General features: G+C 38.5%; 1 protein-coding gene across 2 annotated transcripts in view; it reads right to left on the reverse strand.

Annotated features, from left to right (window-relative positions):
- Aff3 (ALF transcription elongation factor 3) overlaps positions 1 to 27,891 on the reverse strand; it is a 521,980-nt gene that overhangs the window by 187,975 nt on the left and 306,114 nt on the right. For both annotated transcript variants that reach the window (XM_004844437.3, XM_004844436.3), the window contains 2 exons: positions 12,049 to 12,129; positions 2,147 to 2,183 (listed from right to left, as the gene is read on the reverse strand). In XM_004844437.3, coding sequence (XP_004844494.1) covers positions 2,147 to 2,183; positions 12,049 to 12,129 — 118 coding nt within the window. The remainder of the gene's footprint in view (positions 1 to 2,146; positions 2,184 to 12,048; positions 12,130 to 27,891) is intronic.

The raw sequence follows: 27,891 nt of genomic DNA on the forward strand, positions 1-27,891 counted from the left end.
TCTTCTTGTTCTTGAATTAACTAGGTTCCCTCTGGGGCCTAGGTTCCTCTGGGTGGTCATGGGTTACATATTTGTATGTTTGAATAACAGGCTGAGAAACAAGGTAGCTGGTGCAGCTTTCCTGTGTCAGTATACTCGCTGATTCTTCTAATACACTCACTCCTTGTGGGGAATGGCTGATTTAAAGGCTAGTTTGTAAGAAGACAGGGCATGTTGACTGCAATATCAGAGAAAAGAAGCTTCCAGGAAAACTGCCCTCTACTGCCCCCTCAACAGGAAATAAGCCAGGAGTAATGACACATGCTGTGATCTAGCACTCTGAGAGGCTGAGGCAGGAGGATTCCAAATTTGAGGCCAGCCCCGGGAACTCAGCAACTTAGCAAGACCCTCTCTGAAAATAAAATATCAATATCAAAAGGCCTGGGGATGTAGCTCAGTTAGGATAGTTTAATTCTCAGTACTGAAAAAATAAACAACAGAACAGAATAAGAAGTACTTTTCTTTGGACTTGCAGAGGTTTTATTTCTCTCCTGAGAAAGTTGACTTTTCTTCTACCACTTATTTATGTCTCTTTTTAAGGTCTGGTGTTACCTTAGAATCTATTGTTTCTCTCTTATATATCAGTTCCCAACTAGGAGTTTTGGTTGACTGTTCATTTTTAAAGTAGATACCATTGTGTCTTTTGTTCTTTGGAGCTCTTTGGGAGGAAAATCAGACTGAAAGCTCTGTGTGAGAGTCAGTTGGGATGGGGATTTGAGGGTAAAAGTGGAAGTGTGGCCCAGTGTTGCCACTGGCCATCTAGTCTCTCCTGGGGCTCTGGAGCCCCACCCCCCCTCAGCTTAACTGCTCTTTGATTCTTGTTCTGCAGGTCTGGACTTTCCCTGCTTGTCAGCAGGCTTCCTCTCTATTTTCTGTTTTCCATAAATGCAGGATACATAACCAGAAACATAAGTTTCTGGTTTGCTGATGGCACACTTTCATGCTCTCAGCGCTGATGTGGGTTTCTTTCCATTTCTATAGCTTTATGCTTCATAAGTGGGATTGTGAAGGATGAAAGACATACTTATGCTCAATTGCCACCTGGACAGGTGTTCTCCTAACTTTAAAAATATAACCACACTTCACTGATGTTAGTGTTTACATATTCAATAGGCTAGTCAATATCTTAATGATAACATAAGCTTACTGAGCATTCAGAAAGCAAGGGCAAATTTGTCTTAGAAAAATTCCTCCCTGGTACCTGAGCCCACAGCAAACCCCAGCAGAGGGTGGGATAACTGAGTGACGCTGCCCATGTGTCATGGTGCCACCATTTACCCGACACCTTTCTCTAGCTGTGCTTCCACAGGCATTTATCTGAACATCTTTTCTTTCCAGTCCTTGAGGCGCAGATGCCCCGTGGGTGAGCCTTGCCCCACAGACCTATCTCCTAGCTCAGAGTGAGCTTCATCTTCGGACATAGCTTTGTAATTGGCAAAGGGCATTCTCTGCTCCCTGTTGCTCATGAAACTAACAAAGCCCTGTCTTTGTGAGCTGCTCTCGGCCCATGAAAAGGATAGCTTATGCATTTTTAATGCCCTAGACCGCATTAATACCAATTAGTAGTGGCAAAGAAGAGAATTAAAACACTACTTCATGGAATGCTCTTCTCTTTGATGACAAAGCCCATGTGTTTTATTAACCACTGATTCCAGGAGGACGCTACTTCCTGAAGAGCCTAGCCTGTCTTTTTCTGGAATAGGGCATGGCACACATATCTAGCAAGTTTTGACTTTTCTTCATAGATTCTAAGGTCATTTATCTTGAGGTCTTCTGATTTTGTTTGCCTATTCATTTTCTTTTAATTTAGACAACTCAATATTTGCCTTTTAATTTTTCCCTCTCCACATATACTAGGGACTGACCGATGTTTCTTTCTCCTAGGATCACTTTGAAATTCCCCACTTTATGTTTTGCATATCAGCACTCAAGATCACTCTCAATCTTATCATCCATTCAGGCAGTACTTGAACAAATGGCTCTTTTCCCCCCTTGATTATGTTTTTCAGTGAGTTTCTTGTAAACCTACTGTCTATCACATCTACCCTCTGCCTCTTCCTGGCCCCTGCCACACTCACACAGAAAGTGGCAAAGAAGCATTTCTTACTTGGGTTATTGTGTCCAGAGGGTACCAGCGGAGAGTCCTGAAACAAGAACAACAACAAAAAAATCAATTAATTTTTTCATTTTGACTTTCCAAACCCACATTGAATGTAGGATATATTATTGGTCATTCAGAACATATCCACTGTTCATAATACCAAAAATCGTAATGAGAAACATGTACAAGAATGTGCTTGTACAGCAGTTCTGGGAATGGAGTTCACAATCACATTTATCTTGCAGTATGACTTCTTGTTTCGTTTATTTAGGTGAAATTCACATAACATAAAATTGGCATTTTGAAATGGACAATTCAGGAGCGTTTAGTACATTCACAGGGCCGTGCAACTTCCTCTACCTAGTTGTAAAATATTTCCATTATTCCAAAATAAAACCTCTTACCCATTAAACAGTGTCTCCCAGTTTCCTCTCTCCCCTCAAACCTGGTAATCACCAATTTCCATTGTGTCTATGGATTAACCTTCATATTGTATGAGTCCATATATAAGCATTTGTTGATGGGTGCTTAGGCTGTGTCCACCCTGTGAATACTGGGAACAGGGCTGCTATGACCATGTATGTGCATGTACCTGTCTAGTCTTTGTTTTCAATCTTTTCCTATATATACCTAGAAGTAGAGTTTTAGGGCCATAGGTAATATTATGTTAAAGATTTTGGGAACTGCCAAAATGTTTTCCATAGGAGCAGAACCATTTTGCAAAGAACAAGGGTTCCAATTTCTCCACATCCTTGTGAATATTTGTTATTTTCTATTTAAGGAAAACTCTAACCCTCCTTGAGAATGTAAACTGGTATCTTATTGTGGTTTTGATTTGTATTTTCCTAAAAACAAATGATGTTGCATATCTTTTTTTATGAGTTTGTTGACTCTTTTTATCAACTGCTTTACAGATCTTTGGGGAAAACCCTACTCAAGTCCGTTTGGTTTTAAAATGTGACTGGTTGCTTTTGTGTTGTTGGGTTGGAAGAGTTCTTTATACAGTCTGGATACTACATCCATATCAGAGACACGATTTACCAGTATTTTCTCCTATGCTGGTGGTTGTCTTTTCCCTCCTTGAAGCACAAAAATTTTACATTTTTTTTCTGTTACTGGAGTTCGAACTCAGACCTTGCGCATGCAAGGCAGGTGAGGTGCCACTGAACTAAATCCCTGGCCCAAAAGTTTTACATTTTGATGAAGTTTAATTTGTCTATATTTTTCTTTTGCTGCTTGTGTTTTTTGGGTTGTATCTAAGAATCCATTGCAAAGTCTACAGTCATGAAGATTTAATCTTCTCTTCTGCTATGAGGTTTATGGTCTTAGGTCTTATATATATTTACTCATTGATTCCATATATTATTGTCTTTGAACCTAATTCATACATCAAATGTACCCTTATGGCCATCACTTTTGTGCAGAGGAGGTTGACAACCCTCCCTTCGGGGACACTTTACTGAACAACTGGTGTTAATCTCACAGCAGTTGATGAAAAGATTATTATAGATATTCATTTATCTACAGTGGCACAAATCCAGTCATAGGCAGCATTTTAAGTTTAGTTAATACTCAGGTAGAGATTGTATTAAAATAAAATATGAAATTTTGTGTTGAGAATCCACATCCTCTTTCCTTGAAAAATACTCATTTAATATAAAATATAAGGGAGAGTTATAAGGAATAAATTGAGATGGTAAGAATGTAAAGAAAATAAGTAGCAGCACATAAAATCCAACAAAACTCCTTTGTAATTCTGGTATGTGGAACAAAAATCCAGTGAAATAGAATTAACTTCTATTATGTGGCTTAACATATTTTACCAGATTTTTGCTTTATGAAGACAGTTGTTATGGGGTAGGGGATATCATTTAATGGGACTTGTGGCATATTCAAATCCAGGAAATGATGACTGCTTTAAAAAGGAATTCCACTGGCACAGTATATAAAATGAACAGGTCTGTGGGTAGGATTTGGGTGAGAAAATTGGGGAGGGAAAGGATTTCTGCTCTGTGAGGCAGACTAAGTCACATACAGGTGCCTAGTAAACCTCTTTTGAGGTTGATAATAATGAGCTATTCACAGGAAGAAAAAGAGCAATTTAACTTATTCCAAGAGTAAATTTTTGCGAACAGTTACAGGAAGATGAAATATTGTTCCCAAAGTTCACTCTGGGTGAACTGTCTCCCTTCTGTTTTCATTAGAGTTCATATTTGAACACAAATTAGTTCTAGTTTTAATAAGTCTGCGCTAGTTTGTCCTCTGCGCTGTCTGTAGATTCTGGCTTTCGGAAGCATCCTGTCCTAGACAGGAAACTTACTACTCAGGGACAAGGATACAAACTGAGATAGTTTCCAGCATTCAGCTCATTCTTAAAATACAAAAGAAATTTTTCTCGACTGTTTGCTCCCAGTAATGGATGGGAAGTAGAATTTTCTATTTCTTGACGCATCTAAAAACTCTGGCAATGACTGTTGACACAGACTCTTCAGCAGAGAGCCAACAGCAAGCTTACAGATGCCTGAATTATTTGATTACATCCTCTAAGATCACCAATCACACCAAACTTCAAATTTTAACTAAAATACTCGTGTAGTTAATGATTTTATTATTTCTACTTTGCATGGGGAGTGGAGAGAGAGGCAGAAAATGGATAAAGTAATGAGCACACACACAAAAAAATCACTGTAGGAGAGGCAAGAATAAAATTAAAGACTAGGCCTGTTGTTCCATCTCATGTTTCTAGCTGCTCTCTTCGGGTGGTTCCTTGAACAAATTGTAGCTCAAATACGCTGACTCATTTAAGCCCAGTGTCCTTGGTCTGAACGATTCTGTGGTCACAAATGATGTTCCATTATCAATCATAATGACACCTGGTCAATGTGACACCAGCCTACTCATGGAGGTATCAGCTCCCTTAAGAGTTTTTCCCAAGTTTAGGACCACAGGGCACCGTCGGTACTTGATGTCCATAGTCCTGCCCTGGCCAGGGTGAAGCCTCAGAGCCCCACAGAATTGCAGGTCTATCTTGCTCACAGACCAGAGAAAAGCTGGGTTTGCAGTGGAGGGAGACAAGTTCTCCTTTCTCCACAGGGCCAGCGATGAAGTTCTTTCTATTTGTGAGCCTCCTGCCACCCACCCAGATATCCACATTCCTATAGCTTCTGTCTCAAAGGCCACTTTTCCCCGAAAAATGTCTTCTGTAAGTGGATGCCAGGTAGCAGCTGGTCCTCTCAGTGCACTTTCATTTTCATTTTCTCTGGGAGCAGGATGAGGCCTGCAGGGCTCTGTTCCACTCCTTGAGGATTGGGAAGGGAGCCCAGCAAGTGAGGAAGGGAGGTGATGTGCAGACAGATGATTCTAACCCGGGGCCTAAAGTGGTGATGTGGTGGCCAGGCTCCAGTGCTTCAAGCCTGAGGTCCCTGCCCTCGCTCCCTCTCCTTGGAATAGAGTTCCTGCTGCTTTCTGTTTTTACCTAGAAAACTTCCTTCTTCCTTCTGGGCTCTGCACAAGTAAGCTCCAGGGAAACCTATTCTTTGACATCTTCCTGGATGTCAGGAAGACAAAGCTGCTTCTCTGTTTTTGATGCACTGTGTCATACCACCATTACCGTCATCATCTTCTAAACTATGACTTTGTTTTGAACAGAAGAAAGCTTTACTGAAGTACAAATGGGGAAACTGCACGTATGTGAAGTATACCATTAGACAATAAGCACCATAAAGACAATGCTACTCTTATGACTGTCTTGGCCCAAGGTTGGATCTGTAATACCTACTCATTAAAGAAAACAGAAAATCAGTAGAAAAAAGAGGTTACCTATCATCCCATAACAGGACATTTCTGAGGTTAATTCGATGCCTTTGGTTTGTCAGGGTCAACCTCAAGTGTGAGGTGAAGCACATTAAAGGGAAAACCAGTCCCAGTGACTTAGAAGAGTATCTACAGATTGGAATATATTTTTTCCCATCTTTAAATCCCGAAGTCCCAACACCTAAACTTTTCTTTGCCACACAGAAATCTGAAAACTCCTTTAAATGTGGTATTTAGCGGGGAAGTAAGGTTCATATCAATCTTTTTGCTGAAGACAGAAACAATCAGGCACACTGGCATCCAAGAAAGCCCTTCCACCAAGCACTGTAGTAGACACCCATCCTATCTCAAGTGCCATATGCCACCCAAATTGTACGAGACTGCGTTATCTCATGTACCACCATGAAAGAAAACTGCTGCCAATTAATTATAAGATGCTGTCAACTGTAACACAAATCCCAAGTTTTGAGACTTTAAAATGTGAAAAAAATATGTGCTTTGGACTGATGAAATACAGCAGTTTTTCAGCTATGTTTTTAATGGAGGACAGCATTATCCTGTGAGTACATTTCTTACAAATGACTTTTTGGAGCCAGGCATGGTGGCACACACCTGTAATCCCAGCACTCTGGGAGGCTGAGGCAGCGAAATCGCAAGTTCCAGCTCATCCTGGGCAACTTAGCAACTTAGCAACTTAGCAACTTAGTGAGACCCGGGGCCGGGGATTTAGCTCAGTGGTTCTGGCACCTGCCTCGCAAGCGCAAGGTCCTGAGTTCAATCCCTGGTACCAAAAAAAAGTACTACTGATTTTTGGGCCGGGGATTTAGCTCAGTGGTTTTGCCACCTGCTGCGCAAGCGCAAGGACCCAAGTTCGATCCCCAGTACCAAAAAAAAAAAAAAAACCAAAAATTTTTGCCTTGTAAGCGCAAGGACCCAAGTTCGATCCCTGGTCTCAAACAAACAAACAAACAAACAAACTTAGTGAGACCCAATCAAAAAAAAAAAAAAAAAGGCTGTGGATGTAGCTCAATTCAATTCAAGATCCTGGGTTCAATCCCCAGTACCAAAAAAAAAAAAAAAGCCAAAAAGCATTCCAGTTAGATCTCTCTACTTGCTTATCTACCAGTCCATCATCAGAATTTCAAAAGGTAGGAAATGGAAATTTATGCTTATATTTTTAGACCCCCATGTACAGTTAATCACCATAGGAAACATAACCATCTGATTTGGCCATGTCTGTGTTACTCACTAGTCACTCTTTTCTTGTTCCTAGTTTAGAGAGCTCAAAACAGTTGAAGTAATGTAATTTATAATGTAATTTGTAATTGATTTAAATATGTATTTTGAAGTAATGCCAAACATGAAAGTTTGAGTGCACATGTTTTGTTGGAAGCATGCTAGCAACCCAAGGAAAGAGGTACATAACAAACTTTCAGACTTCAAAGCATTTCCCTTCACACTTGCTGGCTTTCCCTAGCATTCTAGCATACACAGAGAAAGGCGGGAAGTCTAGCTTCCACAATGATGCTAGAATTCTTCTGTATATGGATTTAATAATCAATCAGCAAGAATAGTTTCAGTCCAGGTCTTAAGCATCAGCCTCAGCACCCATGGTCACGGGTGAAATACTGCTGAGTTTGGAAATACCCCTTCTTGGGAATGGAAAACATTCTACACTTTTGAGTTCTTTATTTGCATTTCAAAACTTATGAGATTGCAGCAAAATGAAAGGGAAAAGGGCAAAGCAAACCCATTTTCTTCTCTCTTGGTTGAAATTCCTGATAATGGCAGCCAATTTCAAGGAGACACGCAGTCTTTGCTTTACCAAATTCAATTACTTCTGAGATTTGAAGAATGTCTAGTAGTGTTTGTCTAGGGAATTGTGACTCCAAATCAAGTTCTCGGAGAACAGGGGAAAAAAAAACCCTGCCAAGTTCATTATCAATTGAATTTACTATATATTATGTCCCTCAATACTTGGACAAAATGAGAAAATTCTCAAAAGTGTTTACCTAATTAATTCAGTGGCACTGGTAACTCAGGATGCAATAAAATTGACTTTTCTTTGTGAGATCAAATGGCTCCTTTAATTTTAATAAGGCCTTAATTTCATTGATTATTAGTCATTTTGGAGATTTTGCCCCTCAGATTCCTTAAACAATTCTAGTTCAACACATTAGCAATAATAATACTCTCAAACATTAATAGTCTAATGAATGAATTAACTGAGTGTCCAGCTTTCAGAATGCTAATTTGTTGAGATAAAGGCTAAAAGGGGTGCACTCAAGGGCTGGGGTGTAGTTCAGCAGTAGACTGCTTGCTTTTCATGGAGAGGCCATGGGTTCGATCCCCTACACTGCCAATAAATAAACAAATAAATAAGGTGCACTCTACGTCAAAATTAATGTATCTTTATAGCAGGGAGAATAATGGTACCCGAAAGATGTCTGAGCCCTAATTACGAATGTTGCTTCCCAAGGAAAAAGAGGTTTTATGTTAAAGATTTTGAAGTTGGGCGTTACTCAAGTAATTCCAGCATAATCACAGGGGTCCTTAATAAGGGAAAGAAGGAGGCATAAGAGTTATGGAAGGTGTGGCAAGAGAAGCAGAGGTGAGAGTCATGTGACATGAGTAAGGAAGCCTCTAGAAGGAGGGAAAGGCAAGAAACAAATTCTCCCGTGGAGCCTCCGGAAGGGATCGGCCCCGCCCACTCCCTGATGCTCAGTGAACCTTCTGGCTTTTAGATCTCCACCTCCAGAGTGGTGAGGCAGTCGTACATGTGTAATTTGTTACAGCAGAAACAGGAAACTAAGGTAGTTTTGTTTCATTTGCATAAGATAAATGATCAGTACTTACAGTGAGCTTTTTGGGGGGAGAAAAAAAGGCATTATCAAAATCATGTAAAGTTTCTACACTTTGTGAAATCACTTTTTCTTTGGCAAGGCAAAACGATCTAGAGCAAAATAGTTCCATGCAACTCCTAAGTAGCCCTAAAGAACACACATTTTTTTTTCATTTATACTTGAAATTCTCCACCTTTTAGATAGATAATAATGTATCTTTTTAAATGAAAAGTAAGATACTTTCTTAAAAGTTGAATTTTTAAGCTACAGTTGAGTTTCTTTTTTGTAATTTTTTTATTTTATGAAAAAATAAAACAAAATTTCATAATCAAACAAGAGAAAGACAATGGTTAATATACTATGTATCATTGTTTTCAAAGTAGTTACTCAGCAGATAAAAAAGATGTTCTCTTACAAAAAAGAAACAATCAGAAAATAACATATTGTTGGCTTTCTGTACAATAAATCTCCAGATCTTACTTATCTTGCATAAATGAAACTTTTTACCCTTTGACTCAGCATTTCCTACTACCCCCTCCCTTCAGCAACCCTGAAAACAGTACTGTATTCTCTGCTTCTGTGAGTTTGACTATTTGGGATTCTACTTATAGGTAAGATCATGCAGTATTTGTGTTTCTGTGTCTCGTTTATTTCACTTAGAAAAAAGTCTCTGACACATATGCCATATGAAAAATAATATACATGAATGATATATCAGAAATATGACTGTAGTTAATAATATTATGTTGTTGTAGTGCATATTTGAAATTTTCTCAGAGGGCAGATCTTTAGAAATTTTGAGAGGGTAGTTTCTTATTGTGAAAAAAGAAAAGAAGAAAACAGGAATTATGTGAGGTTATGGACATATTAATTACTTGGGTTGTGATGATTATTTCACAATATATACAGATATAAAAACATGATGTTGCTCAGCTTAAATATACCTAATTTTTTTTGTTAGTTATACCCCACTAAAGCTATAAAATTAAATTTTTGTACTAATGATTTAAAGTCTCAGTTTCACCTCAGAGTTAAGCTATTGTTTATGCTTAAGTATTTATTTGAAATGAACAAAATACATTTTAGAAAAGTCATAACAAAATTGCTTTCATATGTGATCAATTATGTCAAAACTAAGGATATGTATCTATGGTAAAAATACTATACTTATTTGGGTGGATTGGGGGGTCAGCCATTATTTTGGTCAGATTACGTGCAAAGATTGTAAAGATTCTTCATGCTATTCAGTGTGGCAAGATGCCACTGGAAATACATACTGCAGAAACTATTCAGCTACATTTGTCTGTATTGAAAGGGCAAGAAGCCTGAGAACTTGAGGCTCAACTTAGGAGATAACACATTCTTGCAAAGCCTGAACTGTTTATTATGTGGGATTTTACTAAAATTGTTCACCAACCTCCAATTTAAACAAGTTATTGGGAAAGAATTAAGATATATTGAAAAAACAAAACAGAGAGTCCTGAAACAAATTCATGTATTTATGAGAAATTAAGCTTTTGACACAGGAGATATTTGAAACTAGAGTGAGAAAATGTCAAATACACTGATAGTTTTATTACAATTTACTAACCATTGAAAAGCCCAAGATTAGAATTCTATGTCATGCTATTCACACACACAAAATATTTTTTTAAAAACCTTAAAAGCTGTAAAAGAATTAAAATAAAATAGAGACTGCTGTTAGAATGTGAGAGCAGGGCACATCTTTTTGCTTTTACATTAAAACTAAATACTTCTCTAGTATAAAAGGGACATAAATAAGGTTACAAAAATGGTTATATTTTATGTAACAGAAAAATGAATAAGATATAAGAAGTTCCTACAAATCATTTTTATGAAGTGGCAATGGATATGAATCAGCAATTTGCAAAGGAAAAAACAGTCACTGCCTGAGCTTAGAAATAATTGGGGAAATGCAAATTAAAACAATGAGATATCAACTTTTCATCCATCATACAGACACAATGATAAAATACCAGATAATATTAATCATTGGCTAAGATGTATAAAAAGGACTCTTGAAACACAGCCAAGTGTAAATATGGTTTCTGATAGCTCTGGTGCCATAATTCCTGTTGTATTTGTCCTTACTGAGGACAGTCCATAGGAGGTATACAAAGGAGCACTTACAAAGAGTGTTGTTGGGGACAGTGTTTGTAATGATAAACTGCAATCTCTGTGTCCATCACAAGGAGCTTGCTTAAATAAATTATGGCAAATCCATATACACAACATTTTGCTGCTGTTTAGAGAGATGAAGAAAATCTCTAGATTCACATGGAAAGATCTTCAAATACCCTTTGTTAACAGAAATAAATATCAACTCCTAGAATGAAATTTACCATTGTAATTATAGTAATTAATACTAATTTCAATAATTCACTCTAGAAGGTTGTGATATTGACATTTAGCAATGATATTTATGTATCATGGCTATCTGGGAGGAAAAACTCTTGGAAAAATCATTTTAGTAGCATACAATTTAATAATTGAAAAAAATGTCTATAAACACGTGTCCATAATGCACCAGGAAAATGACTGAAATGTTACATACCAAACTCTTCCTAATAACCTCTAGGTTGGGAAATTATGGCTAGGAGCATTAGGGATTTTTTTTCTTTCCAAATTCTTACACAATTTGATCTTCAATAATGAATATGCAATTATATGTCAGTCATACGGTTAAAGATATTAAAAATAAATGCCTATTATACTCATATATTATTTAAATATATTTTGTGGATGATATTTTTTGTGCTTTTCCTTGGAAAATATAGAAATCTTTTTTTAAGTTTCAGAAAACATTTTAAGCTTTTAAAAAGATATCTAAGAGAAATTGAATAGCATGTCTTGAATTCTAAGACGTTCATTTTAACATACATCATTAATTTAATAATAGCTTTTCAGAAAGCAAAACAGGACATACGATTCTATTGAGTAGAAAATGATTGTAAGATGGATTTCAACTTCACAAATGTTTTCAATAAAGACAATTATAGCAAGTGTCACTTTTTGCAGAATATGGAAATGTAGGTAAGTAAGACTGCAAGCCTGATTCTCCTCTTTTGAGAAGGCATAATAAACACAAGCTTGCAAATTGTTGAAGACCAGATTGATGAGTCTCTAGTAGGGATATTTACATGGCAAAAGACAACCTAGTGTCAACACACTGTCCCCTGCAGATGCCCACATGAGTACAGCATAACCCCCTGAGCAGCCACAAGAGCTTACCTTATTGGGAAATGCAAATTTGCTTGATTCTACTTTGCCAGGTGCTTGAATAGCAGAAAGTGGTGGAAGCCAGGTCATCTCCTGGGGGTAGGGGAGAAGAGATAAAAACAAACAATATTGTGATGCAGAGAAGACTTAGCGGCAGTAGTGTCAGGTGGCTACACACACACATGCTTAGATGAGGTATGGAAAGGACAGGAATGGATAAGGAATAAAATGATGGGAAGCCTACTTTTATGATTTATTTTCCTAATTTGAGTTTGACCAATTCTTGATTGCATGGCTATTGCCAGGTTCCTTTTATGGCTGAAAAAGAAAAGATTGTCCTATTTTCTTTTTCCTTCCTTCCTTCCTTCCTTCCTTCCTTCCTTGTACCAGGGATCAAACTCAGGACCTAGTGCTTTCGAGGCCGACACGGTGCCACTGAGCTAAATCCCTGGCCCAAGACTGTCCTATTTTCACTTCATTTAAGACCTTGAGTAAAGGAACAGTCCAGTGGTAAAAGCTCTGTGGAAAGTGCCATAACAGGAGGCTTGGACTAGATTCCAGTAAAGTTGTAAGAATTTCTGGAGGAATGTATGGAGAACCTTAATCTTAGGGGTCTTTACTGGAGGACTTATGTATAGTATTAGAAATAAATAATGAGTTCCTAATAAGATCCACACATCACTTTGGACTTCATAGCAATGTCATTCAAGGCAAAATATAAAAACATACCATGTGCATGAGAAAAGAGAATGATGTCAATTTATATAAGCCGCAAATTTTATAAGAATACAACTTGAATTACATGTGCAATATTTTGTCATATACTTTTTGGCATACACTGTCACTAAACTGAGAGAAGGAGAGAGGGTTTATGTTATCCACGTCTATCATTCTCCTGTGGTTTCACCTCCTGGAAGATAGTTGCCATCCATAACCGATAATGGGGTTAAAATGACATCAGATGACCAAGAAATCAACGTGTTTACATACAATTTCTGAAGGTGTTTCTTGGCTGGCCTCCATTTCCAAACCTAAGCAAGCGTAGACACAGTAGTTGGTTCATTTTAACAAGAATGAGGCACTATTTCTCTTGCAGGGAGGACATCTGTCCTCGCTCCTTCTGGTAGGTGGTGGGATGTTGAAAAGGGATTTCAGTGGTAATGAATTTGTGCCTTCTTTCCTTGGTTTCCTCCCCAGAGCCTCAGATGGGGCAGAACCAACAGAGAGATAGAAGGGGGACAAATATGCTCAAGGTCATCCTGGGAGGCTATATCATCTCTCCCCCATCATGACACACATGTTACAGGCAGCAGGAGAGCTAAGCATATAGCTTTCAAGGTTTCTCTTCTCTCGTCTGCAGTCACCAAGGGTTTCCACGAAGAGCAAAGGAGGATCCACTGACTCTCTGTGCCCCTCTCTCCTCTACCACTTGGTCCCCAGGTTTTCACCAGTGCTTCGCTGAGGGAGTTGTTAATCGCAGCTGCCACATTTGTGTCAGAATAAAATCAGACTTTGTCCAGGGAGTCAAGATCCTATTCATTCTCAGGAGAGTGTGCCACATTGTCCAGGAATTGGTCAGATCTTACCTAGACCTTTGCCACCTAGAAAGCTTTGAAGGCAAAATGGGTTTTCTTCAGCTCCCAACCTTGTCCTTCCTAACGCCTGGTTCTTCCTTTGCACCATTTCTTCTCTTTCCACTATAAGATTTCTGATTTTTCCCTTTCATCTAAATTACTGGATAGGATAGGTATTGTTTGCCTTAAGCAGCCTTGAATCTTTGCAGAGAAAGTTAATCAGTTACAAACACTTGAACTGATTTTTTTTTTCCTCCTATGAGGAATGTTTGATGTATCCCAAAGGCCATTCCAGTCTTCATCAGCCACTCAGTAGCTTCCTTTGCAATTATTCTTTGGTTTACACAATTTAGACTGTGTGATCCTTAGGGTCCAAAATTGATAAATACAAACTAACTACTTGTGATTAAACATCAGACTTGCAAAACAATCCCAGTATGTCCATATTAACTTTGCACAAATTATTTTATGATTCTATCTGCATATCAGCATGCCACATATATAAGTTCATTCTGTATCTGGCTGTTATAAAAAATCACCAAACAATGAAATACTATTTCTGTGTGTCTTCCAGCTGCTGAGGAATAAGTGAAATCGAAAGTTCATTAAAATATAAATGATAGTACCATGAGCGACAGCCCTGCCCCATAGTCTTGACTTTGACTCTGATTTTTGGACTTGTGTCTTGAAAAATTATAACCTTGGTTTTTCCCAGTCTGCTCTGAGTTGCCTCATCCCATGCTGTCTCCCAGCCCTAGTCTTCCACTCAGAACACTAGCACACTAAATTATTCTTGAAGTCTAATATCCAGCACTAACCACCTAACAGACATCTTATTTGGCTCATCAAGAGCCTTTCACATGGTAGGAATCATTCTTAGGCCCACTATAAATCACCTTAAAATCTCAATTTGGGATCAGGCTCTCATTCTGGCTTCTGGGATCTTACACCTGGGCTGCTGAGGAACAGATAGCTATGCCCAATGGTGCACATACAGATCTGAAAGCCTGATTTTTCTGAGTTTGGGCCCTCTATGGATAGGGCACTGATGGCAAACCTTTTACACTTGACCTTAGCCAAAAGGCCAAAAGGTGATGGTAAACCTTTTAGAGACCAAGTGCCCAAACTGCAACCCCAAACTCACTTATTTATTGCAAAGTATCAACCAATTAAACCTGAATGATGCTCAGTTGCTGGGGTGACTTGGCTCATGTGCCCACAGAGAGGGCTCTGTGTGCCCACTGCAGCACGCGTGCCATAGGTTCGCCACCTCTGGGCTAGGGCAATCCTTGCACTCATCTTCTAGTTTGTCACACCTTCTAAATTCCTCAGACAGTATCTCTGCATTTTATGACTTTCCACGAGACTCACTTGGGTTCTCACCCTCTCACAACAGGTGACCTTTCCTCTACAGTCACTGAAAAATATTGAGGCTTTTGGGTCTCAATGTTCTTCAAGGACAAATTTGTTGGTATTCATGGTCTTCATGGCCAACTCCCTTCATTCCCTCTGGCCAAACTAAAGTCCCAGGCACATTCCATCTTGACTGTTCCTCTGTCCTGGGATCTAGTTTCATTGACATCCCACAGATTTGCTTTCAACCTCAGTCTTTTCTTGTCCAGCAGCTTCTTCTAGTAAGAGCAACAAACAGCTAAGGCCTCTAGTCTTTCCAGTTCTATACCCCTCCTCTACCTAGTCTTTATTTCTCTATGTTATATAATGGCCAATGTTCTTCAAAGGACCTTTTATGCTTGTTGTTTTGATACCATCTCTCCTAAAATAACCATTTCTTTTTTTTAACTTATCAACTGAAACTGTTGAAGATAACATATGGGAAACACTTAAAGCCACAAGCATAAGCAAGAACTTCCTAAATAGATTTCTAATAGCACAGGAAATAATATCAGGAATCAACAAATGGGACTACATCAATTACAAAGGTTCTAAACAGCAAAAGAAACAATCAACTGTGTAAAAGGGAACCTACATAATGAGAGAAAATTTTGCCAGCTAGTCTTCTGAGAGAAGGCTAATATCCAAGTTACATGAAAAACTCAAAACAAAAAGTAAATTAGACCTCAAATACCAAATGACCCAATCAAAAAATGGGGAAATGAAATGAATAAACATTTCTCAAAAGAAGTAAAAATGGCCAATAAGTGCATGAAAAAATATTCAATATCTTTAGCCATTAGGGAAATGTAAATCAAAACAACTCTAAGATTCCATGTTATGTCAGTCAGAATGGCTATGACCAAGAACCCTAAAAACACTAAAAACACCAAGAACACTAAAAACAACAGATGCTTGTGGGGAAAACAGGAACCCTTCTGCATTGCTGGTGGGAATATAAACTAGTACAATCACTATGGAAATCAATATGGCAATTCCTGAAAAAAAAAAAAGAAATTCCATTTGACTCAACTATACTTCTCTTGGGTATATTCACAAAAGAGCTAAAGATATCAAACTATAGTGATGTATGCATATCCACAATTCACAATAGCTAACCTTAGAAACAGCCTAGGTGCCCATCAACAAATGAATGGTTAAAGAAAACGTGGTATCCTGCTCCACTGCTGGAGGGAGTGTAGACTGGTGCAAGCACTGTGGAAATCAGTATGGAGATACCTCCAAGAACTAGGACTGGAAGTCCCATTTGACCTTGCTATTCCACTGCTGGGGATCTTCCCCAAAGAATTAAAAGAATCATACCACAGTGATATATGTGCACCCATGTTCATAGCAGTGCAGTTTGTAATAGCTAAAACTTGGAAACAGCCCAAATGCCCATCAACTGGAGACTGGATAAAGAAAATGTGGGTTTTTTTTTATAAAATGGAGTACTACTCAGCCATAAAAATGAGAAATTAGAGACATTTATAGCTAAGTGGATGCACATTGAGGCAATACTCTTAAGTGAAATAAATAGGACACACATGTGTAAATACCAAATAGTTTCTCTGGTGTGAGAAACTGAAAGTGTAAATAAGGACTAAATGTATAATAGGTCATGTGAAATAGGAAGAAAAGGGGCAAAGGGGAAGGAAGTGGGAGGCTAGGGGAAAGGATAGAAGGGAATGGGATTAATTTGAGAAAATGGAAAAATAGGAACAAAATCTTTGTAAATAGGGAGGACTGGAGGGGTTGAAGGGAGGGCTGGGCAAGGGTGAAAAATAAGAACCAAGAGAGACTATGTAAAGGTGCAAATTTCCAATGATGAATGTCATTCTATTGTATACCTAAAATGTACCAATTATTAGAATGAATAATTGATAATGTAAAATAGGAAGAAAAGGTCCAAAGGGGTAGGGGTAGTGGGAGGGGCAGGGGAAAGGAAAGAAGGGAAAGGAAAAAATGATGAGAAATGGAAAAAATGGAAATAAAGTCTTTGTAAATAGGGAAAGGAGGGCTAGGAATGGGGAAAAATAAGAACCAAGATGCATTATGTAAAGGTACAATTCCCAATGAGAAATGTAATTGTGTTGTATACCTACAATGTACCAATAAAAGAATTTAATACAAAAAAAAGAAAATGTGGTATGCATATAAAATGGAATATTAACCATAAATAGAATGAAATAATTTTATCTGCAGGAAAATGGATGGAACTTGAGATCATAATGCTAAGTGAAATAAGTCAGAAACAGAAAATTAAATATTGCATGGTTTCCTTTATATGAGAAACCTAAAATATAAGTCAATAAATGAGTAAAATAAAGGGGCGATAGTAGGGAACAAGAAGGCAGACATTTTGGAGATGGAGAAGGGGAGCAGGAGGAGGGAGGAGATAAGGAAGAGGGGGTAAAGGGTTAAAATATGACCAAAATATGTAGTCATGTACCAATTCCTCAAAATTCACATCTCTGTTATGTACTACAAACATACACTAATAAAAAGAGAATAGAGATAAAAATGTTTAAAAATAATAAAACTATTTTGTTGCAAATTATACACATAGGAGTCCACAGACTATTGTGTGCAGATATAGTTTAAGAATAATAAGTGGATACCCATAAACTCACCACCCACCCTCACATCCCAAGACCTCATCATCCACCTTTCAAAAGAACCAGCTCTGATAAAGGTCCTTCCAACTGTCAAGTTCATTAGATTCTCCTGAATGCTGATTTCTTCCTGAAACTTTTTTCTGTCTCAATTCTTGTGATGTCATGTCATCTTCAATCACCTCCACTCTGAGCTTTCTTCCTCATTCATTTCAACCTTGAGTGTTTTGTGTTCAGCCTTCTTACTTCCTTTCCTTTCCCTAGGTAATCTTGATTATTATTGTGGCTTTAAAAATCATCTAGTACTTGCATGATGCCCAAATGTACACAGCTCTCACCTGCCCACTCTCGGTGCCTACGGAACCTCTTCACTGGGGCATTCTGCAGTCATTTCAAACTCACCATGTTAATTTAAAACTGATCATCTCCTCCCCACAAACTTTTACTCTTCTTATATTCTAGGTCCTGGTTAATGGAACCAATATTTATTAACTCTTCTACTTAGAATCTTGGAGTCATCCTAGATTCCTTCTCTTCCACCACTTCCTTCCCTATGACATCAGTAATTCACATTTATTAAGCATTTAAAATATAAAATGTTGTACAGGATTTATTTAACATAATTTCATACCAACCCCAAAAGGTAGGGCATTACTTCTTCATTTTATAAATGAGAAAAAGAAGTCATTAAGATGAGATTTGCTGAACATGCTGTGCTCTGCACAAGCCGGGAGCTTCTCCTGACTTCCTCTTGTCTCCTAGGCCATTTTCTCCTCTGTCAAGACCCAGTTCCAATTTTCTTTTCCTATGAAGCCTTCACAGGCTAAACCAAGGTTTGATCCAGATGTACCCTGTGCCCCATTCCCCCACAACCCCATACAGATTTCCTTGAGGATACTTGTCCCCTAACTCCTGAGGAGCCTCTCAAAGGTGGAGATTCTGTAATTTGGCTGGGTTCCCAGAAATTAATACAGAGCCTGGGACAGTACATGTGCTCAGGACCTTTTTGAATGAATGTCAAATTGCACAGCATCTCTGGGAAGCCTCCACTTTTCCATCTGAACTACCATCCTAATCACACTGCCATCATCTCTAACCTGATTCATAGCTTCCAGGCTTTTTCCTCTGTTTCCATGCAGTCCTCCACATTGCTGCCAACTGAGTTTTCTAAGGAGCAGGTAGGTCTGACCAAAGGGCTTCACTGCCTTGCAGTCTTGGTAGAACATCATCATATCCGTAACAACAATGACAACAATGGTCACCATGGAGATAGGGAGGAACTTCCTGGCGCGAATTACAGTTTTCAGAATACTGCCTTGCACACCCTTCCATCTATGCCCATCATTTAAGGTAATAATTATTATCTCTATATTAGAGGCAAAGATGTTAAAGCTCAAAATGATCAATTGATTTGCCCAAGATCCCTCGGTTCATAAACGCCACAGCTGACGTGTGGTCACGCATCTCATTACTCTGTGTCCTATATTTGTTTTTCATTCTTCTGCATTTTCCCTCAAAGGCTTTACCCTTGCATGTGAGACCTACACTAAGCTTTCAGCCTCATGCCTTTTCATTGCTCTACAAATCCGCACCTGTGGGATAAGCGGGTCTCCACACTTCTACTGACACTATCCCTCTGCATGTGAGTCCCTTCAGTCTGTGCTTTTGGGATCCTCCCCTTCCACGAAGACTCCTCTCCCACACCACTTATGTCTTCATGCCTTTTCTGACTGCTCTTTTATTCCAATATGATGTGACAGTTTCCATCTAATGACCCTCCAAAGCACTTATCTTTTTCCTCTTGCTTAGTATCTCCTATATTCTGTTTTGTAGCTTTCTTAGCATGCACCACGATCTACATCCAACCATTTCTCCCTCTTCTGATTCCCTTCCCTCCGTGATAAATTAAAAAATCAAACTTAGGAGACCTAATAATCTCTGTCAAGAGCATTCAGTTATATTAAACATAATCCCCAAACAGGAGTCCTAATAATATCTTTGAAGAGCATTTGATTTGATAAACATAATCTCCTAAAGAAGGACTATAAATTCCCTCTGAGAGGGATGGTATCTACTTATCTTTGTGTAGACTACAGCTTCTCCCTTAGTAAGTGCTTAATATAAACTTGCTGAATGGAAATGAACATCCATATTTCAGTGCAAACTCACTTGCTAATATTGCTTTAATTATAGCTAAGCATTTCCATATGATTTTTTCATTGAATGAATCCTACTAAATACATGAAGAGCAGTTAAAGCAACACAGTTATTTAGAACATTTAGGTCTATAAAAATTTCCCAAAACATAAGAATCATTTGCATGAACTATTTGTAATGTAATGCAACTATGAAATATGCTATGTAATGCACATATAAAATAAAATGCAATTTATAATTTGGAGTGGCTTTGTAAGTTTGATTATCCATTACATTAAAATTCAGCCCTAGGGTACCTGGGAAAATTAAGGACAAATAAACATCTCCATTTCCTGTTCTGTCACAAGCTCAGGAAGTTTAGGTAAGTCGCAGGCTTACTACACTGAAGTGAATTCAAGCTCTGGTCTTTAGAATCAATCAGATCTCAGCTTGTGGTATCTTAGAACCAGAGGAAGTGGGGACTTTAACTATCCCATGGGTTAGTCATGAAGATTAAATGAGATAAGGCATATAAAGAAAATAGTATAGTCCCTATCACATTTAAGCATTCATAAAAAGCACTGATTTATAGCAAGCTGAATTTCAGAATTCTTGTCCCTAAAATGAGAAGTATAATTTCTCTCTGAGCTTTAGCTGCAGGAAGCCTGAGACAAGAGAATATATGGGAAAGTACGTTTTCTTTTTTGAACAGAATAAGGTATTGTGCAAATATCTCTTAATTTAGCTAGTAATTATTAATACAAACTGTATATTACTAAAACAGAAAGTTATATAAAGAATTATGATTGTTAAAGATTATTTCTACTTTATGTTGGAGAAAAGATCCCTAGGTTTTCTCATGGGAACAGATCATTGACAAAATAATAGCAGCAATAAGATTTGATAGACCAGCATTTTGAGAAGCTGAGGCAGGAGGACTGGAGGTTCAAGTCCGGCCTGGGCAACTTAGTGAGACCCTATCTGAAAATTTTAAAAAAGACAAAAAGTGGGTAGGGACATAGCTGAGTTCAAGAGTGACTGGGGGTTTGATCCTCAGTACCACCAAAAAAAAAATTCGATAAAAAATATTTCACCTGTACCTATTTCTGGTTATGATTTAAAATATAAGCAAAGATAAAATTGATCATTTCTGCTAAAATATCCTTTAGTTTTGTCTCACATGGTCTTCATAGATGAAGAATGTCATTTTATCACAAGGACATTGTCTATTGTCCCCAGTGTCTCCACAACCTGTGGTCCTGATCTTTATCATTTCATCACTGACTGGCCTCTATTTATAGCAATCCCCCCACCATGGGTTTACATTCCAAGACCCTACAGTGGAGGTCTGAAATTGTGGCTGCTACAGAATTCAATATATACAATGTTTTCCCTGTACATATCCATACCTATGATCAGTTTTCACTTTCCCATTTAAAGCATCATGGCTCTTGCACTCTGGGGACATTATAAAAAATATTAGGGTTATTTGAACACAAGTGCTGAGATACCTTGGCAGTCAGTTTGATAACTGAGACAGATACTAAGTGACTAACAAGAGAGTGCTGTATTCAGTGTGGATACACTAGACAAAGGATGGATGGAATGAAATTCCATCACACCACATGGAACACTATGTGATTTAAAACTTATGAACTGTTTATTTCTGGAATTTTCCATCTAATAATTTAGGACTGTGTGGACTGTGGACACTTGAAACTGTGGACCAGAGAGGACTACTGTAGTCACAGTAGGCAAATCTTTTACCACTTCCTGGACCACAGGCAGGACAAATACAATGTTTACAGCTACTTCCTCTAAACCTAGCTAACTCCGATGTCATGAGTCTGATGAGTCTTCCTTTCTTCCTTCTTGTTCTTGGCCCTCAGGAATAGGTAGTCCCCTCTCCCCCAGCATGGAGGCCTTCAGTGTTGAGTTTAGGCTCCCTGGCCATTTAGGTAATCCAACTGCTGGAATTAAGAATCAACACATCGTCTTGTTTCTTTTTTTAAAATTAATTTTATTGATACATTTTAGGTATACAATATAATGACATTCGTCATTGGAAATTTGCGCCTTCACATAATCATTCTTGGTTTTTATTTTTTCCCCATTCCCCTGCCCTCACTTCAATCCCTACATCCCTCCCTATTTACAAAGACTCTGTTTCCATTTTTTCATTTTCTCACATTAATTCCATTCCCTTCTTTCTTTTCCCCTATCTCTCCAACTTCCCCTTCCCCTTTGCCCCTATTCTTCCTATTTCACATTATCCATTATACCTTTTAGTCCTCACTTACACTTTCAGTTTCTCACACTACAGAAACAATTTGGTATTTACACATGCATGTCTTATTTATTTCACTTAAGAGTATCACCTCAACGTGCATCCATTTAGCTATAAATGTCTCTAATTCCTCATTTTTTATGGCTTAGTAGTACTCCATTTTATTAAAAAACCCCACATTTTCTTAACCCAGTCTCCAGTTGATGGTCAATTGGGCTGCTTCCAAGTTTTAGCTATCATGAATTGTGCTGTTATGAACATGGGTGCACATATATCACTGTGGTATGATTCTTTTAATTCTTTGGGGAAGATCCCCAGCAGGGGAATAGCTGGGTCAAATGGGACTTCCAGTTGTAGTTTTTTTTTTTTTTGGTACCGGGGATTGAACTCAGGTCCTTGCGCTTGTGGAGCAGGTGGTGAAACCACTGAGCTAAATCCCCGTCCCAGTCCTAGTTCTTTGAGGTATCTCTATACTGATTTCCAGAGTGGCTCCACCAGTCTACACTCCCACCAGCAGTGGAGCAGGGTTCCTCTTTCCCCACAGCCCCACCAGCATTTGTTATTGGTGGATTTCATGATGGAAGCCACTCTTTCTGGAGGTGGAATCTCAGCTTTGTTTTCATTTGGATCTCTCCAATGACCAGTAATGTTGAACATCTTTTCATATGTTTATTCGCTATTTCTACTTCATTGAGAAATGTCTGTTCATTAAAGATGCCCATTTTTGGATTGGGTCTTTACATTTGGGAGGTCTGATTGTTTTAAGTTCTGTATAGATTCGAGATAGTAGACCTTTGTCTGAGGAACAGCAGGTGAAAATTTTTTCCCACATTGTGGGTTGTCTCTTTACTCTGTTGGTGGTTTCTCTTGCTGTACAGAAACTTTTTAGTCAGAAGAGATCCCACTTGTTGATTGTGCTAATTCACGGGCAACTGAGGTTTTGTTCATGAAATCTTTTCCTACCCTGATTTCTTCAAGCATTCTACCTAACCTCTGTTTCAGCCGGTTCAGCATTTCTGTTTTAAGATTTAGATTTTTAATCCATTTTGATATTAGTTTAGTGCATGGTGAGAGATAAAGGTGTAGTTTTAATCTTTGACAAGTTTAAACCCAATTTTTCTAGCACCATTTATTAAAGAGGCTATCTTTCTTCCAGTGAGGGTGTTTGGCTCCTTTGTCAAAGATGAGGTGGCTGAGTGTGTCTGGAGTTGTTTCTGCATCTTCTAATCTGTTTCATTGGTCCTCTGGTCTGTTTCTTTGCTTGTACCATGCTGTTTTTATCACAGTAGCTTTGTAGTATAGTTTCAAGTTGGGTGTTGTGATACCCCCTGCCATGTCTCTGTTGCCCAGAATTGCTTTTGCTATTCTAGGTCTTTTCTTGTTCCAAATGAATTTTTGGATTGTTTTCTCAAGGTCCATGAAGTATGCCACTGGAATTTCAATTGGAATTGCACTGAATATATATAGTAGTTTTGGAAGAATGGCCATTTTTCACTATGTTGATCCTTTCTACCCAGGAGCAAGGGATGTTTTTCCATTTTCTGATATCATCTTCAATCTCTCTTTTCAGAAGAGGTATTTGATTTCTTTTGTTAGGTTAATTCCTAGGTATTTCAGTATCTTGGATGGTATTGTGAAAAGAATTGTTTGCCCTATTTCTCTTTCAGTGAGTCTGTTGTTCGTGTAGAGGAAAGCTACTGATTTTTGAGTGTTGACCTTGTATCCAGCCACTTTACAGAATTTGGTTATTAAGTTTGGAAGACTTTTGGTGGAGTTCTTGGGGTCTTCTATATAGAATATCATGTCATCTGCAAAGAATGACAATTTGACTTCTTCATTTCCTATTTTATTCCTTTAATTTTTTCTAATTGCTTGTCTAATTGCTGTGGCTAATGTTTCCAAGACTATATTGAACAGGAGTGGTGATAGTGGACATCCTTGTCTTGTTCCTGATTTTAGTGTGAAGGATTTCAGTTTTTGACCATTTAGTATGATATTGGCTGTTGGTTTTTCATAGATGGTTTTTATCAGATTGAGGCATACTGTCTATTCCAACTTTTTGTAGGGTTTTTAATCATAAATGTGTGTTGGATTTTGTCAAATGATTTTTCTGAAACTATTGAGATGATCATATGGTTTTTGTCCTTGGTTCTATTGATATAGTGTATTACATTTTAGTTCATAGTTGCCTGGCTCCAAGGGAGGGTGGCATCACAGAGGAGAAACAGTCCATGGCAGGGCAAATAGGAAGCAGTATGTGCCTCCAGGCCATGCCCACAGTGATCCACCTCTTCTCACTGGGCTTCACCTTCCAACATCACACCCAGCTATAAACTCATCAGTGGACCCATCCAGTATCACACCCATGATCCAACATCACACACTCATGATCCAGTCACCTCCCCAAAGCCCCACCTATGAGTATGTGAGGCTTTGTGTGTGTGTGTGAATCTAGATATAAGCCATAAAACTGCACTATCAGATTATATTATTTTAAAGTTTCTACCACATTATATATAACCTCTTCAAGTGAAGGGGACATGTCTTAGAACTCTCTTAGAATTCTCCTAGGTGTGGCACAAATATGTAAAATAATAGGAACTCATTTAGCCTCACCAAAATTATCTTTTCTCACCTATAAGATGATGGCAACAATACAATATACTTGTCCTACCAAGTGCATAGACAGTTGCCAGGATGGAGTTAGATTAAATCATTTCTCACACTCTCCTCCACGTCACCACCCTCTGCCAATTTAGGGGTATTAAGGAAAGGGGTATTGGTCTCTTCAGGTCTGGCAAGTGCCTGCTGTTAACTCCAGAGGGTTTTGTGCTCAGAAGTATATTCTTTTATAAATCAGATGCTGGACTAATTCTATCACTGGAGAATAAAAATGTAAAATGCTGAAGTGGATGCTTATGTGTGGTGGTGGCAGGTACAGAAGAGAAGGCTTTCGGTCTCAGTTTTTGTACCAGAATAATCACTCAGCTTTTCAGTTCTTTCACACATATTATTTGTGTTATGACACTCCTATCAGATAAGTGCCACCGCCAACAGAACATGATAATTTTTATTATGCTGCAAATCCTCCTCAAGCCAGGAACTCACAAGAGCACTGCATGGGAGTATGGGCCAAGGGCTCCCGCTGGCCCAGACTTGGAGAAAGAAGAATGGGAGCAACTCTCCCATCCTGATGGGACTGAAGAGCACATCCTGAGTGCCAACCCACCCCTGGCATTTGTGGGAGGACCTGCCATTTATCTGTCTGCAAACACAGACTCCAGGTCAAACATGAAGACCTGGTGCGCTGCTCAGAACAGAGGTCTTGGTCCAAACCTCAGAGCTGGCTTCTCGATCAACAGAAATTACAAGTCCTCATCATTCTACTGCTCTAGAGCAGGTGGAATTATGTTTGAAAAATAATGAATATAGTGCAGTGTCTGTCTTTTAAACTTATTGCTGTCCCTGCCTTTGATTAGGTTAACTATCCAGGGATAAATGGGGTAAAGATTAGTGAACTCAGTAGGATAAGCAGCATTCAATTCAGGTTTCACAGACTGACTAAAACAAATAATTGCAATTATTATTTTGATAGAGATGGTACTTGTGGAAAGCTTTGTGAAAAATAGTACCTACTGGTGGAAAAAATAAACTTGTTTTTTTATCTGATTTTCAGTCTCAAAGCTTAGCCTGCTGAAATGCCATAAACTGAAACTGCAATTGATTTGGACCTGGATATAAATAAGCAAATAATGAAAAATACTGAAAAATGAGGTTATCAAAAATCATAATGAAATCTTATTTTTTTTAATGGAAAGCCCAGGAATAGAGTAAATTTGGGCCAAAATGAGGCTGAGAAGGGGATTCCCAGGAACCGCACACTCATCCTTTCGCAGACACCTGGGGGCTGGTTCTAGGACCCCAGAAGATACCAAAATCCCAGGATGTTCAAGATCCTAATGTTAAATGGCCTAGTTCTTGCAATATCCTACGCACATCTCCCTGTGTGTTTAAATCATCTCTAGGTGACTCACACTTAATCCAATACAAATGCTATGCAAACAGTTGTTACCCTACTGTTTAGGGGACAATGACAAGAAACAAAAGTCTTTACATGTTCAGTACAGATACAATTTTCTTCTGGATATTTTTAATCACTGATTGGCTGAATCCGTGGATGCAGAACTCACAGCTACAGCGGCCTGACTGTGTCTGTACTTTCTGGCCTCATACTTACTCCCTGGATGGGAAGATCTCACACTGGGGCACTGACTCATCTAATTCACCGCAGTGCCAGGGCTTCTGCACTTACTGCTGTCCCCTGCCCTAATGAGGTCAGTCATCAGGGACAAAGTAAGGTAAAGATCGACGGCCTCAGTGTGAGAAGCAGTTTTCAATTCAGGTTTCACAAATACAAAATCCCAAAGGCCTTCAAACTGGAAACACTAGGGATAGCTCAGACCTGCACATCACACTTGCTGCTTACTTGTACAAGTCCACTTATTAAAAAGCTGAGGCCACGTATCACCTCCATCACATTGTACAAAGTGCTGCCTACTGTAAGGACACCAATCCCACATCATCTCCTTGACCTCAGCTGTCCGTGAAAAGTTTGAACTCTCAGAGAGAACACTGAAGAAAGTTAAGACACAACCTTCACCCTCAAAGTTTTACTTTCATGCTAGATCCCTCAATTTTGGACTTTTCAGAGGATTTCTTATTATAGGTATGGTTCTGTTGTTTCCCACCTTACTTTTTGGTTTGGAAGATGGGAGTGACTCATCTTATCCTCTTGTCCCTCTGTGTTAAGTGTCCACCTGTTCCATTTACTTGGAACCTTCTGGAACAATGAAAATCATATAGTTCTAAAATCTAGTTTTAGATTCACCTGGTTTTCAATGTTCATTTTATCACTTGCATTAATTCCCATCTTCATTTTGGGGATTGTTTTAGAGCTGCTACATGTGCTACATGTTACACTTTATATTGAACACAATTTATATTAAATTTTCAAAGTTTGAAGAAGAGGGCTTGCAGGGTCCTCATGGCTGCAGGAGCTGTGGCTCTTGGTAAACCCAGGTAACCTCAAGGATTATCACTGAGTCCCACAGCAGCTTGCACACCCGCTGCTCTGCAATACTCTCACTCTCTAGGAGTACAAGTTTGTAAGAGTGCTAGAAACTAGCAAAGAAGCAGCCATTTGGTTTAATTTTTAATTTAAAAAATGTAAATGAAAAGAACAAAGCATTTTAAGAGCACTGTGAGGATTCCCCAGATCCCAAATCTGAGACTGGCACTTCGCTGTGTCATTTCTGAGAATAAATAATGCTAAGTCTAGGTGAATATGACATGAGTCAAATTCATGACCAGCTTATGAGAAAGATCTTGTTGTTAATTGTGCCACTGTCACCTTATCTCTGACTCTTAGAACAACTTTTAATGGTAGTGTAAACACACAGAAATTAGCCTTCCTGATAGATATATAGATTATAATTAATGTTTGAACTAACTATGGTTTGCAACCATCAAATTGTTCTTCTGTATGCATTTAAAGGAAAAGAGGATTACTTGGAACAGACAATAAGGCTAGGGGCAGGGCAGCTAGAAGGGGAAGAGGGAGATAATCACATTCTTGGCCATGTTTTCCATGGAACTCACTCCTGAACCCCTTTCTAAAGACAATCTGGAAATACACATTTGAAAAATCTCCTGTGTCAATCAGTGAGAAATAGAATGGTGGAAAAGAATGGGCCTCATTTTATACTGACCTGCCCATAAGCCAGCATAGTCATTTTGGGTAAATTTATTTTTCTGATTATTAGTGTCCTTATCTGTAAAATGGCATTAAGAA

Source organism: Heterocephalus glaber, unplaced genomic scaffold (genome assembly GCF_053883595.1).
Source record: "Heterocephalus glaber isolate CG9 unplaced genomic scaffold, H.glaber_assembly_v1.0 deba00000470, whole genome shotgun sequence".
NCBI lineage: Eukaryota > Metazoa > Chordata > Mammalia > Rodentia > Bathyergidae > Heterocephalus > Heterocephalus glaber.